This window comes from Tetrahymena thermophila, assembly GCF_000189635.1.
Source record: "Tetrahymena thermophila SB210 genomic scaffold scf_8254649, whole genome shotgun sequence".
NCBI classification, from domain to species: Eukaryota; Ciliophora; class Oligohymenophorea; order Hymenostomatida; family Tetrahymenidae; genus Tetrahymena; species Tetrahymena thermophila.
The window spans coordinates 269,174-284,748 of NW_002476417.1; the positions used below are offsets into that span (position 1 = coordinate 269,174).

General features: G+C 21.4%; 4 protein-coding genes across 4 annotated transcripts; 2 read left to right on the forward strand and 2 right to left on the reverse strand. All coding sequences in view use genetic code 6, as the record gives it.

Moving 5' to 3' along the window:
• Window positions 1-6,351: 6,351 nt before the first annotated feature.
• On the reverse strand, window positions 6,352-7,098 carry TTHERM_00267820 (hypothetical protein; the record flags this gene model as incomplete). Its single annotated transcript, XM_001015917.1, has 1 exon — window positions 6,352-7,098. The coding sequence occupies one exon, from the start codon at window positions 7,096-7,098 to the stop codon at window positions 6,352-6,354; it is 747 nt and encodes a 248-aa protein (XP_001015917.1).
• A 480-nt stretch (window positions 7,099-7,578) lies between these two features.
• On the reverse strand, window positions 7,579-7,967 carry TTHERM_000267848 (transmembrane protein, putative; the record flags this gene model as incomplete). The annotated part of the gene is made up of 2 exons (XM_012797604.1): window positions 7,579-7,624; window positions 7,792-7,967. 2 exons carry the CDS (start codon window positions 7,965-7,967, stop codon window positions 7,579-7,581), a joined length of 222 nt encoding a protein of 73 aa, XP_012653058.1.
• A 5,032-nt stretch (window positions 7,968-12,999) lies between these two features.
• Window positions 13,000-13,341, forward strand: TTHERM_000267849 (transmembrane protein, putative; the record flags this gene model as incomplete). The annotated part of the gene is made up of 1 exon (XM_012797605.1): window positions 13,000-13,341. One exon carries the CDS (start codon window positions 13,000-13,002, stop codon window positions 13,339-13,341), a length of 342 nt encoding a protein of 113 aa, XP_012653059.1.
• Window positions 13,342-14,935: 1,594 nt separating this feature from the next.
• Window positions 14,936-15,094, forward strand: TTHERM_00267850 (hypothetical protein; the record flags this gene model as incomplete). The annotated part of the gene is made up of 1 exon (XM_001015920.1): window positions 14,936-15,094. One exon carries the CDS (start codon window positions 14,936-14,938, stop codon window positions 15,092-15,094), a length of 159 nt encoding a protein of 52 aa, XP_001015920.1.
• Window positions 15,095-15,575: the final 481 nt, after the last annotated feature.

Below are 15,575 nucleotides of genomic sequence, written 5' to 3' on the forward strand. Positions count from 1 at the left end.
TACTTACTTATTTTCTTTTTAATTATTTAGTTTTCTTAAAATATTTAAATTTGTTTAGCTATTAGGATATATTGTTATAGCTTGAATGAATTTAAATACCCTAATCCCCACATATTACCTAAAGAAAAAATTTTGAGATATTTTGCTGGGTATTTATTTTATGGAATCCTCAAAATAAAAAAAAGGATTAAAAAAAGGTAGATGAATAGTCAATATTTTACAGTAATCAGAAGTCATAAATAATTACTTTAAAACGAAATCAAATTAATTTTGAAATTAATATTTTGAAAAGATCCAATAAATCATTATTGTGTATGTATGTGTATGTATGTATGAAATTATTGATTTTTTAGTTTAAGTTAGGTTTATTTATTTATCTATCTTAATAAATAAAATTCATGTATTTTTGAATAAAAAGAGTAATTTGGCTGACTTTATAAAAGATATAAATAGTGCAATTACAAGCAAACAAACAATTAATTCAATGTTATTTGAAATATTGGACAGTGTGATTTATTTAATTTTGTTAAATAGGCAAATGTTACTTTTAATTTTATACAAACTTATAAAATTTAGTGTTGACATTTTTTTAATGCTACATATTCCTTTTCAAGAATATTTTTCAACAGCTATCAACTATTAAAAGAATCTCTTATTTTTAAAATTAACTTCTAAAAATTTTTCTACAAAATTAAAAATAAAATGCTGTTTTGATGTTTGTTACTCTAAACAGCTTCAGGAAAATTCTACTTTTTAATTTCTGGTTTTATACTTTACAAGTATGATATTTAGGAAATAAAGCTTAATCTATTTACAAAGATTAACATATAGAGAAAATCTTTATGTTTTGAAAAAAAATATTTTAAGTTTATAGGAATATAAAGGATTAAAAATAAATAAAAAGTCTTCTTTTCTTTGTTATAGTTTAGAATTTATTTAGAATATTCAAACAGATAAGCTATTTTTGATTGAAATTTAATTACAAAATTAAAAAGATATAAGCAACTTTTATAAGATTTAAAACATTAAAGAACTGAAATCCTGATTTTAACATTATGTAAATTTGTTTATCGATTTAAAATGTAAGTTTTTAATATAAGACATCATAGAATAGATTATTTTTTTATTTAAATCAAGAATCGATCTATCCTATGATAATCAACCTCAAAAAAAACCTAATTATTGGTGTAATAATTTTTGTTACTTCATCTATTTACAGAATTCCCTCCAAAATAATGATTTGAATTACTAACAAAAATAAACTTAAATTTATGAAATAGTGACTGATCATTATTTAAATTGTACCATGTTCTAAAAAGTGTAATTATTCATTTTGTGAATATTAAAGAAGAATTTGTGAATTTTTCAATAAATTGTTTTATAGAATAAATTTATTAGCAAGATGGAATTTTGAACGAATATATATAATAATGCTTAATTATATATCTATAAAATATAAAGTTGAGGGTCTAAGTTTTGGGAATTTTATATTTCTTACAATATTTTAAAATCTTTGTTTGTATAGAAAATATTTATCTAAATAAATACAAATAATTGTTTATTTCATCAGAAAATTTTATTTCAGATATTTAGTGAATGGTTCTAAATATTAGTTACTTTAATTCATTTATTCATGGTATGGCTATCAGATTTAAATTACACTCAAAATAATTAAATCAAATTTAAAAAGCTGCTTTGATTAAAACAATATAAGAGTCTATCTATATTTCTAAAGTATAGAACAAATTAAATTACATAAGATATAAAATAATTAAGAGTTTACACTACCAAATCTTAGCCATTTACGATCTTTTAACCAGCGCCTACTTTTAAGTTAATTTTTAAGAAAAAACTCTCAAAACTTAATATTTAAAAACTGAATAACAACTGATTGATGTTAATATACCTTTGAAATGTGAGGTATAATTTTTCAATCATTTATGAATGATATTTAGATTTTATTAAAAAATACATTTTTAAAAAGTGGAACTTAGTTCTAGAAAATTAACATAATGAAACAATGAATTATCTTAATTTACAAATTAGTTTTCATCTATTTTAATGCTACATTTAAAGAGGATGATGAAATTTATGATATGCTTTTACAGTAGAATACTAATTAAAGATCAATTTTAACAAAAACAAAACTATGCTTTTTTTAAAGCGAACACTCAAAAGAAAATCAAATTATCTTAATAAGTACATAATAAAACTTGAATTCTTTTTCTAATTAATGTCATCATTATTGTGTTTGTCATCTATTTAGAGTAATATCAAAAAAAAAACCACTTGTTTTTTAAAAAGAGAAAGTGGAGATAAATATTCCTAAGTATTTTTTTTGCCTTTAATTAGAACCATCCATAAATTATTTACTTAGTTAATTAAATTGTGATTTGTAAAAAGTTTATTAATAATTTAATTCATAAATTGATTGATTCATATATTCATTCATTATATTAAATAATATATATAATAAGAAATATACCAATTCTAGTTGCTTGAATGAAAAAAAATTTACACTTCTATTCACTTAGAACTTAGAGTTAAAGAAATAGGATTACTTATTATTCTTTTCTGAAGTGAAAAATTTAAATGACTTGACTGTGATAATAACAAATATTATTAAAAAATTACTTTCAAATAGAAAATATTTTATGTTATAAACTTGTTATATTTGCCATTTTTTGAAATATATTTAAAACAGTATTCTTACATCTCTTTCGTATCTTCTAATTTAATTCGATGTATTTTATTACAAAATATTTGATTTTTATAAGATTTATTTACATCAAAAATAATCTATTTGCTTATCAACCAAATACAGACAGTTTGATGATTTTTACTAAAAAACAAATAACAATATCCAGCTTTTATCTATTAAGCGTAAAATTTTTAAATAAGCGGTATCGATTAAATTAAATTGTATGAAAATTCTAAATAAATATGGAATTGGCCAATTTACGTACTATCTTTATATGATATACAAAAATATTCCAAAAGGGTATGGCCTAATTGATTTTTACACTTATTCCGAGTAATTTTATGAAGCTTAACGCAATTAAAAAATTGAGTATATAAATATTAAGTAAGCTTACTTTTTTTAAATATTAAATATTTCTTGATATCAATAATATACAAGCATCTCCACTAAAAATTTTATGTAATCTACTCTCAATTTTTAAAAAATCCATAATAAGATCTGAACAAAGTTGATTCTCCCAACGTATTCTGATTTCACAATTTTTGAATTTAAATGTCTTTCAGTTAATAAAAAATTTTATTGGAAGAAAGTTTATTAATATAAAAAAGTGTAGCCTTGAAAAATATAAGAAAGATATTTTTATTCTATTAACTTACTTATAAGAATTTGTTCATTTTATATTCCACACTTTAATTAATTTGAGAATTAAAAAGTGAATACTTACTCTCGCAAAAATACAATTTTTTTCACATACTTTCACAAAGCTTTTATGCCATAAATTTTTTAGTATATAATTGATTAAAGTAGCTTTTATGAGTAGATTTTGTATTTCCTTTTAGTCAGTTAACTAATTGATTATAAATTTTACTGTAAACTTCTATTAAAAATTGATGTTAAAAGATAAGAAGAGAGAGGGAGATTTAAAGGGGATCAATTTTATAATAATATTCTATAAATATATATTATTTTAAGCATTGTGTTTACTCTGATGACTTACAACATTGTATTAGGAAAATCTAAAAATATAATTTAATATTTTTGTTTATACTGAAAAAAATAAGCTAATTAATGCTTACTTTTAGTCTCTCAAAAAACATGTACTTTTAATTTATATTAATTATGTAATGACTTTGTTATTAGCGATCTGATATAAGTAATTCGTGTGCTTACCTTTTTTTACATAATATTAGAAATATACTGTAAAAATAATACCGATAATTAGAGTTTGACCAAATACCTACCACTTTACTTTTATTTTCTATTCCAAATTTCATTACTCTCATTCAATTGGTTTTTCTTAAATTACTAAAAAAAGAGTAAAATTAAAAAATACATGGAATATTTAAATTTTATTTTATAGAAATTACTTCCAAAATAATATCAAGTGCAAAATGTCAATGAAAATTTCTCATAGAAACTTACTGTTGTTATTCATGTCGCTCTACATGTATGTTTATGTTAAATTATGAAAGCTTTTTTTAACTTGTGTATTTTTATTTTTTTCTTCATCTTTGTGCGTCTCTCTCTATTTTCAGGCTATGGCTTTCTTTTATTGTATCATCAAATTCAACAAGAAGAAAAATATGTAAAGTTTTAATGGACTCTTTTTTTTTTGGATCTCCAAATGAGAGAATGAATGCATTATATAAAATAGTCTATTTGTTGGACTAATTTTCATGTTTATTGAAAGAAGAAGATTATAAATAGAAGAAAAATATACAAATTGAAGCTAAATTAAAGGATATTAACATAATTTACAAGCTTAATTATTAATTTTAGAAATTTTCAAAATCTTAAAATTCGTAAATTAGTTTTACAATACTTTTTTTTTCCAAATAAGTTATAAAAATAAAATGCCTAACGTATGAAGGAGTTGAAGGTTATTAAATAGCTATATATTTTGTATAACGTATAATTGATTAAAACAAGACTTGTTGTATCATTTTCTATTATTATTTTTCAAAAATAAGTAAAAATAGATTTTTGGTGTCTTCTAGAAAGCATATTTCCTTTATATGCAAATGATAAAAATAGATTTACATATGTTAAATTGATTCTGTTTCTATGAGTGAAAACAAAATACCTTACATACTAATATAAACAATGATAACAGAGAAAAAAATTTTTAAAGAAGAATAATAAATTGAAAATATGATTTGCTCAAAATGATCTTTAAAAATATCTATTTAGTTTTTAAATAATTTTGTTTTTTTGGTTGATAACTTTTTTACTTCAAATTAATAAACAATTCATGCATGTGCATTTTTCTCTTTTAAAACAATTTAAAAGTAGGTCCAGCTTAGATATATCTGCTAATTAAATATACTGTTTTGTAAAATTTTGCTAACTTTATAATAAATTACTTGTTACTAATAAATATTTTTGAGCTTTTCAAGCTCTTGACAACTTTAGAAATACAAAAAGCAAAATGGATAAAATAAATTAAAATATCTTTCAGTAAATTCTATACTGGAATAAATCTTCAAAACTTTTAATTTTCTTCAAGAGTGAAGAAATAGAAAAGAAGTTAGGAAGTAATAAGCGAGAAAGAAATAAATTTTATATTATTTGAGATGAGCGTTGGCTGTAAGTCAATAATGCTCTAAAAATTTAAAAAGTAAATAATTACTTAATCAAAAGGTTTTGATTTCAATAAATAATAATTAAATTCTTTCATTCATTCATTTGTTCACTCAATAATTGCTTTTGTTTAGAAGTGATAAAAATAAATTTCACCAAAAACGAATGCTAATGATAAAGCGAAAAACTTATAAATTTATGAATTACTTGCTTAAATTTTTGATTTTTTTAAAATTGAACACTTTAATTGGATTAATGATGAAATAATTTAAAGTTATACAATAAAATAAATTGAAGAATATGTACATATCAATAAATATTATATAATAAATATTTAAATTGGTTGGTCTATTACAATAGGATAGATTGAAAAGAAAAGTGTAGTGATTTGTATATGTTACTTTTTATTATTATTGCTTGCTTATGATTTTTTTTATTTATAATCAAGGAAAGGATTGCTTTTTAATTTTAATTTTATTTTTTGTTTGAATTTATTTTCATTCATGAATGATGTGAATAGTTAATTAATTTATTTTTAGTAAGAGTTATTTAGAGTGGGTGGGTTTTTATTTATTTATTATTATTTTAAAGACTATAATTGCTCAGTTTCGAAGTAACAAGAGCTCAAAATATTTAAATTTTAATTATGAGAATGAGATAGAGAGAGTGTAAAGACGACAAAGAAGTATTTTTTAATATTTAGTTTGATTGTTTTTTATTTAAGGGGTGGGTATGTAGGTAGGTAGGTAATTGAGTGTGTGAGTGAGTGAGATTGATTACTATAAGAAATTCTTCTATTGCAAAGTTAGTAAATCCATAAATTATCTAATACAAATACTATTTTGTTAAAGTGTTATTTGTTGGTTGATTGGTTGGTGTTATGTTTTTGCTAAAAGTAGATATTCTTATGATATTTGTTGATTAGTAGAAGATGTAAGTTGAATTTAATTTAATATTGTAGAGAGAGTAGACCAAAAGGAAGGCAAATTTATTTTTGAGGTAATTTTATAAATATTTAAATAATAAGTATTTACAAGCCAGTGTAAGTTAAAGAAAACCAGCTTATATTCTCAAATTTCAATTCTGATTACATCAGAATCTCCTTTTGGCATCTAGGCAGGTAAATTTTCTTTGCGGAAAGTACCGAATTCACTACCAATGCTATTTATGCTTTCTCCTTTGGTAGATTTTTAATAATTATGTTAAGTAGGTTAATTACCTTCATTACTTAATACATCAGAAGGGATATGAGCCAATGAGGACTTTCTTTTTTGATACAAGGGATTATTTAGGAGTTTTTTAAGCTTAGGAGCTGGTAATACAGTGTATGGAGTATAGTTATAAACACCCTTTTCTTGCATGTATCTCTTTCTTTCCAAAATAAACATTTCAATGTAGCTCATTTTTCTGCGAGATAGATTAGGTGAAGTCTTTTATCCGTTAGAAAATGCCTTTGGACTTTCGAATTTAACAGAAGTATTGCAAGATAGCATGTTAGGAACATTGGTGCTTTGAGGTGATATTTCCTTGTGAGTTATTTAATGGTCATAACTAGATATATTTTGTTAGTTTTTACTTGTATACATAATATTTGTATTATTTAAATAAGGTTTGCAGCAAGTAGTATTTTATGCGCAAGCCTTTGAATGCTTAATTTTACTATTGAAGCACTCAACCAAAGCATCCTTAGATAAGTTATTTTTAATATTTTAAGTATTGGGATTGTTAACTTTATCAGCAGTTTTAGAATGGTATTTGTATTATTTAGAATTACTTTTAGCAGAAGATTTCTTAGCAGTTGTACAAGAGCTTCCCATTTATTTTAATAGTGAAGTATTTTTTCAATAGTTTAAATTATGTGTAAAAAAATTTATTAGCTTTGAATTGATATGAAAAATATTGATTATTACAATCAATCAATCAATAATGTATGAGAGAGACCAAGGTATTTTTTCGTGTTATTTAGTGATTTATTAAGTTTATATTAAATGAAGAATTTGTTGGTGAATATTAACTTGTTTATATATTAAAATTTCTTTGTTTGTATTAAAGATTTACTATTTATTTATTGATAGTAATGAAAATTTATTTATTAAATTAATTGATTTTTTTTTCCTCTGATTTTTCTTTTTTTAATAGTTGATTTTAATTTTTTTTTTTTGATTTTAATTATTTTAAATACAGATTGGTTTTTTTTATATATCTTACATGCCCTTGCATACCAGAATCAATAATATTAATAATGCATTAATTTGATTGAATACTGATAAAATTTTTTCTTCTTCTATCTAGTAACTTCAAGTAATAATAAGAATTCCCACTGATAAAAACAAAATATTGATTCTTTCATTTATTAAAAAGAAATAGGTAAGCTTTATTACATATTTATCAAAACATATATTAAAATTTCATTTCAATGCGTTTTTGCAATGTTTTTAGTTCTAATTAGAAATTAAAATATTATGGAAAACTAGTAAATGTATCTTAGTTTTATTTGATCAATTAATTACTCTATTGATGTTGAAATCTACAAAACATAGTTTTTGCATGACCCAATTTGGAATTTATGCGATCTTGCAAAGAATTGCTGAGGAACTCTTTTAAATAATTAAGAAATTATAAAGATTTTTAACAGAAGCTCTTATTTATATTTTTTATAAATTCTGATTCCAGATAAATTCTACATTAAAATACAATTTGTCACTCATAATTTCAGAAAAAGACGTCTATCAGTTATTTTAAATCGCTTTGTATTTACTTTTATGTTGTTGACTGCTAACAATTAAGTAAGAATATAATGGCTAATATTTTCTGATGTTAGGCATATTCTATTTAAAGTTAATTAATATAAACAACTACTTATTTCAATCGCTTATTTCTCAAAAAATTATAATAGATTGTTTATTTGGATAGATTCTTCGCTGTTAAAACATTTATAATCCAAATTAAATTATTAATCATAGTATTTGTCATATTCCAGAGTGTTTACACTTTCAATAAATACAAATAGAAGGCTTCTTAATAAAATTTAATTACACCAATATTTTTATTCACTCTTGAATCTGTCTCTCAATAATCATATAATAAATAACATAAGGAATTTCCTGTAGATTTTTCTGAAATAAATTTAGATTGTATTCAATTAAGAGTTTACAAATCTTCATTTGATTTTTATAAAAAAAGTTAAATTTCTGAAATGATAATTGAAAATTCATCAATATTATTAGATGCTAAAATTAACTTTGATTAGAGCTCATCATAAATTGTAATTTGTTGCCAATTCAAAATACAATTCGAGCTTGTTCATAGACTTTATTTAATACATTAAAACTTCAAAAAAACTTACTTATGGTTAGAACTATTTGATATAAGTTAGGTTAGAATTTGAATTGATAAATTATTGTTTTTATATTTTGAAATAATAAATTAAAACTAACTAGCTAATATTTTAAGGTATAAGAATTCCTCAAATACTAAGCTGGGTAAAATTATAAAGGTTATTATATTAACTATTTATAGGTCGTTATATAGATGATTCTAACCTAATTATTTTAAATAAGAAAACCCTATTAATTTTATATTTTTTTAACCTCTAGAAATCTAAAAGCAGAAATAACACAATCTAATTTGTATCATACAAAAAATTTAATTTACTCAACAGTGAGTATATTTTAAAGACAAATTATTTCTTTAAATAAAGTAGAGTTTGTAATAAATAGATTCATATATATTATGAAAATTATTATTGTATTTTAAATAAATTTTCTAAATTTTTTTAAATTTACATTCAAAACACCAAACAAAATCAATAAAGAGGATACTTTATTAAATTAGACTTTCATTTATACATTTATTTTAATAAAAATTAAGTAAATTTTCAAGAATTCAAATTGTGTGATTCGTTGATAGATATTATTCCTTTAAAACTTTTATAAGGAGTTTTTCAATAGAAAGATATATATGTACAAATTTTAAGGAAAATTGAGGACTTTTATTGATTTTTTGATTTTATTGCAGGCTAAATTACATTAACTATTGTAATTTCTAATAGCTTTTTTGTGTTTACAGATTACAATATTTATATTTAATATTTAAATTGATAATTTAAAAAATTTGTTGATATTTCGAATTAATTATCTATATAATCAAATTGTATTTGTCCTCATTTAGCATTCTTTTCAAATAAGCATTTTTAAATAAAAAGACATATATACATACATATGAATTTGTTTGTATAGTTTACATTCACAAATAAATTAACATTCAAAAAAAAAAAACTAAAAAATATAATTTACTCATTTATAATCATAAAAATGAAAATTCGTCATAACCTTCTCGTTTTCATTAATAATCTTTTATATAAAATTATCGTTAAAATAAACAGACAGAGTAAGTAAATCAGTTAATTTTTGATATAAATATCCTATCACTAAAATATTTATTATTAATCACACTTAGTTTAAAGCAATTTATCTAATGTATTTATATTAAATTCTTCTAAAAACCTAATATATTATCTAAGTAAAAATAAACTAATAAATTATTGAATTCAGTTGTAATGATAGATTAATAACATTTTATTTTCAAGTAAATAAAAATTAAATAATTTTTTTAGATTAATGAACATTAATTCCATCAAAATATTCCATCCCTTTTGACCATTTTTGTAGAAGAAAATTCTTATTTTTGAAGGCTGAATTTTGAAAAAATTTACTAAAATCCGATTAAATAGGATATTTCTCTTAAAATTAGAGAAGTAAAGATTAAAAATCAACTTTATTTTTAAATTTAAAATTCTCAATTCGGAGACTTAAAATAAACCAACCAATCTAAAAACAAAACAAACATTTTGAATGGGAAACCTCTGATTGACTTTAGAGGATTTTATCATAATTTATAATTAATTCGGACTTCTTATTACTATGATATAATTTCTTCTTCTTTTTAATGCACATTTAATATGAATAGATTTTTTATATTTGTGCATTTAGCATTTTTCAATTAGAGCTTATACTCAAAAAAATATCTATCAGACAAGGAGTGCTTTTAATTGATCGTCTAAACCAAATTTATTTTACCATAAAATTTAAAAAATAATAACAAAGTACCTAATCTAGTTTATATATTTAAAAATTTTGAGATCTTTAGGAAAGCTTTTGGCATAAAAATCTTTCACTTAATCTTTGAAAGTAAAAATTTACCTTGATAATTTTAGAGCTAAGTTACTAAAGGTCGGAAAGAGTAGTTAACTTAGTTAGTATTTTTAAATTTATTTACTTTAAAACAATAACTCAAAGAACCTATTTGTGAAAGGTCTTAAATATCTTGGCCTATCAATATTATAATGTGTTAGAGTAATTGAACTCTTTCTTGGTAATGATGTGAAATTAATTTATGGTGTTTAAAATAGAAATTTATATACTAAATTATGTCAATAATTTGCATTTTTTACCTCAAATTTAATTTAGAACATAATAATTTATCTTAAAAATCAAGGAAGAATGAGTAACTTTGGAATATACTATTATTATCAAAATTTTATTTATTTATTTATGGATTGGATTCCAACAATTAATCTTTTTTATTTCAATAAAAATTTGTAATCTTTTTTTGTAAAAGTCTGACAAATTATTTATGTTAAAAATTTAAATTTGATAGTATAGATAAATAATTTTGAAAATAATTAAAATAGAAGAGTAGTCAGTTATGAATAAGTATTATTTTTGAATATGTAAATGAGTTCTCCTAAAATTCGATGAAAGATTTAATTACAATTAAGAAACAGATTCCAAATAAATTAAAAAAAATTATTAAATACTTAGCTTACTAATTTTATTAAATTTGATTAGTCTGAAAAAAATTAATTTGAATCCTAAAGGCTGGCTGAAAAATGATATTTATAAAAACTATCATCAATCTATGAATAAGCTAATTAAAAGTGGTTAGCGCAAATAGAATAAAGAACTAAATATTTTTTTAAAAAATAAGTATAATTTCTATTGATTTAATCACCTATTTTATTTGTGTTTATACATCATTTTTTAAAAAAATCAGAAGCAAAATCTGATAATTTTTTCTGGATTTAAATGTTTTTTAAGAAAGAAAAGGTAAAAAAATTAAAATCACTTTTTAAAATTATTTAATTTAATTTAAAAATCACCAATTTAAGTATTTCATTATCAATCTTCATAATATTTTACATAAAAATGTAAAAGGAATTTTAAAATCTAACACTATTTATTAATATAATTTTATAAAAAAGAATAAAAATTCACAAAAATTTATTTCTATTTTTTCAAAAAAATAAAGATTATTAATTTCAATATTAAAACATATATATATATATATATATATGAACAACATGCATTATCTTCGAAATAAATATTTTTATGCTCTCATTTAAATCAAATTTTTACTCAAAAATACTTAGCTAACTTATTTTGTGTAATATTAAATAAAAAAAATAAAGGTAGCAAATTCTGTTATGTGAGGTGATTGGTTCATAGTAAAAAATTTCATATTTGTATGTAAACACTTAACTTCTGAATTAGAATAGCAAGGTATGTTTTAGGAATTTATTGATTCTTCATAAATCTAAATTAGTTTTTATTAGATTTATTATACTCTTCTACCATGAATATTTAAAATTAAAAAATATCTCTTAAATTTAAAGCTTGTGAGATACTTCATAGGTATTTTAGATATTTAGCCATTTCTATATACTTCTTAAAATATCTGACTTAATTAAAAAGTATTTATTCTTGAAATATAATAAAAATAAATATCCATTTTATGAAAAATTGATTTAATCAGATTTAATAAGCGAATGCTTGAATAAACTTGATTATAAAAAAATGTAATATATTATGATAAATAGACAATAGCTATTACTACTATATGTAAATTTTTGATAAATTAACAAGAGTTCTTTAATATTTTGTAAATTAACCGAACTTCTAAAAATATAAATAATTCATGTTTAGTGTTCTCATTTTCTTAATTAAACAAAGACATAAAAATTAAAGAATGATGATTATTTTAAGTTTTCTACCAGATTTTGTATTTTTAAACAAGTAGATTAATAATGATTATTGATTTTAAATTTATATTTATTTCTTTGTTTAAATAATTCTTATTAATCTGTATATAAGACAATCAATTTATTTTATTAGATTGTTTTTAAAAAAATTATTTATCTCTTCTTACATTATGTGCTATATATAATTTATATGCAATTTAATTTCTATTTCATGAACAAAAAAGAATTTCAAGGGATCAACTTTAATAGTTATTATATCTTATTTTAGTTTGAAAATAAATTTAGACAAAAGTGAAAAGAGGATTGTAAAAATTACATTTGATTTTGATATGAATTACAATAATTAATAAGATTATATTTGAAAGGAAAGAAAAGGGTAAGTAAAATGCTTGAATAAAATAATGAGATATGTAATTTATATATGTTTTTTTTATATTAGTTAAAGAAGATATTGATATATAGGCTGATTAATTTACTTTTTTATATTATGTTTAATTAATTTAGTTATTATTTAATAGTATAGAAATTTATAAATCAAAATTTCAAAGAATAAGAAGAGTTGAGATGTTTGTTTAATGGAAAGAAGGAGATGTTGATTGATTGATTAATTATTTATTCTATAATGAGATAGTGAATATTTTATTAATTTTTGTTTAGTGCAGTTAGTTTTTAATTTTTTATGAGTTAGTTAGTAGAAGTAAGTTAATTAATTTATTTATTTATTATTTATTTATATAAGAACTATTTTAGCTTAGTCAGACTTCAATTGTTATTGCATCAATATCACCATTTAGCATATTAGTAGGGTTTGATTATATTTTATTCTGATAGATATCTTTTCTTAAGCTTTATATAGAATGAGACTTAATGCGTTTCTATTGAAGAGAGCTCTATTTAACGCTTTTTAGTACGGGTGGAGGGAGAATTGTATAGGGTGTGTATACTGCAACCCCTCTTTCTTACATGTATCTTTTTCTTTCTATTATAAAACTTTCTAATTAGTTCACTTTTCTTTTCTTGAGAACATTATTTTCTGAATGAGTTTGGCATTCAGATAGTTTTTTAATTTTTTATTATTGTTGTGGTACATTGTTATTTGTAGAAGCAGAGTGCTGACTACTTTTAGTTTCATTAGAAGAAGCTGTGTTAGCTGCAGAAAGGTATTTTTAAAATACTTTATTTGAACTGCCTTTGTCTTCAAAAGCAAAATCTTACTACTCTTTCTAGACTTGATGATAAAAAACAGAAGGAACATTTGTGGGAAATTATTTTGGAGAAGATCTAGTGGCGTTGCTGTTGGGACTAGAGTTATTTCTAGGTTTTTTTTATTTGCCTGAAGTGCAACTAGAGCCCATTTTGATAGATGAAATTTATTTGTTTTATGAAAGTGTTATGTTTTTTTATTCCGAGATTAATTAATTTTTGTTGCTTGATTTCAATTATATTTCCAAAGGTAAATCAAATTTATAATAACAAAAATTAAAGAAGATGATTAAAGTGGGAAAAAGGCATTTATTTCATTAAAAAAAAAAATTATAAACAACAAATGATCATTTCTCTGTCACAAATCCACAAATGAATTGTGTAAATTACAAAACGATTCGAATTCATTAGGATTAATTAATTAAGAAATGTTAAAATATATTCCCCACTGGCTTATCTTATGGTCTTATAACATAGTTAATTAAAAGGTGAGAAATATAAGGTAAGGCTGATTTTAATTTAACAAATCTGCATATCAATTCGATATGGAAATTGAGAGTAATTATTACAAAAAAAGAACACATATTAAGAATGTGTGATTATAATTGCTCCAAGCTTTCTAAAATAAATCAAAGGAATAAACAATAAGATTAAATCTATCATCCTACCTATGTTACTTACTTTAAAATTTCATTTGCAGCAGCACAATAGATAAAAAGGTAAAATAAAACACTTATAATATTAAAACATAAATTACTCAAATACTTGTAAGTACATTCAATTATAACTGGTTTTAAAGATTATGTAGACAATATAGTATCCTATCTAAGCTTTTATTCACTTAAAGAAATCAATTTTTTTGGTTATTATTCTTCTTTAAGAGCAAATTTTATAAATGTGTTTTCACTCAAAAGTAAGAGGTTTTGTATTGACTTTCTCTACTCAAATTTTACAAAAATTAACTTTATTCTTCGATGTTTATTTTTTAACCTAAAAAAAGATCTTTCTAATGATAATCTTGGTAATTAAATTCAAAAAAATTTTTTCTAAATCTCGATCGTTAGACTGAATGACTACTCACCTTTATTTTATAGTAGCATTTATATAAAACGCTTGACACAAATTTTACAGCTTCTTCTATAAAATAATAAACTCTTTACAATTATGTTTAAAAATGAATTTGTGCTTCTAAGGCCTGAAAAATTAGAAAATTTAATCATTTCGTAAAGTCCTCATTAATTAACTACTTATTAAATGAAAATTTTAAAGAACAAATAATGGTTTAACTGTAGAAAAATATTAAAATTTAACCATACGATTGTATTTATTGAAATAATGAATCATTTTTAAATAATTCATTCTCCAAAGTTTTTTTGGCTATTTGCATTTTTAATGAGATTGTATCACCAAAAATGCGTTATTTTGAAAAAACATAAAGCTTTTTGGGTAGAACTGTCCGTCCAAAATATTAAACTAAATAAACTAATTATATCAAGCATAAAAAATAAATATAGCAAAATTCTGGTTTATTTGTCATCTTCAAATCACTAAAGCCAGCGTATTAAGTCTGAAACGAGCTAGTGATCCATTAGAACCAAAGTTAATAGATTTATCGAATTAATACCACTATTAAAGTAATGAAATAAAGCTAGTCTTTTTATTGTTCACTGTGATAAAATTCTAAATATATCACATAGAAAAATGTTTCTAAAATAAATCTACTATGCAGTACCATATCAAAACTTTCTTCATTTATTTAAAATTTCAAAATGATAATTTTTTAAACATGAGAAGCCTTCTAGCTGTTATTTATTTACTAATATTTATTCTGACAAACAGTAAGAAGCATGAATCAAATTGAAATTTTACATAAAATCCTAATTTTATGGCAAATATTAACTCAGTTTATGATTCTATTTAATCTATTTGTTGTATTAAAGGTACTGTTTAATTTAAATACTTTTCTTAGCCTGTATTTTCTTTAAATTTTTATATTGAAAAAATATTTAATTGTATTTTATTTATTCAAAAGGTAATTAGTTTTGAGCAAAA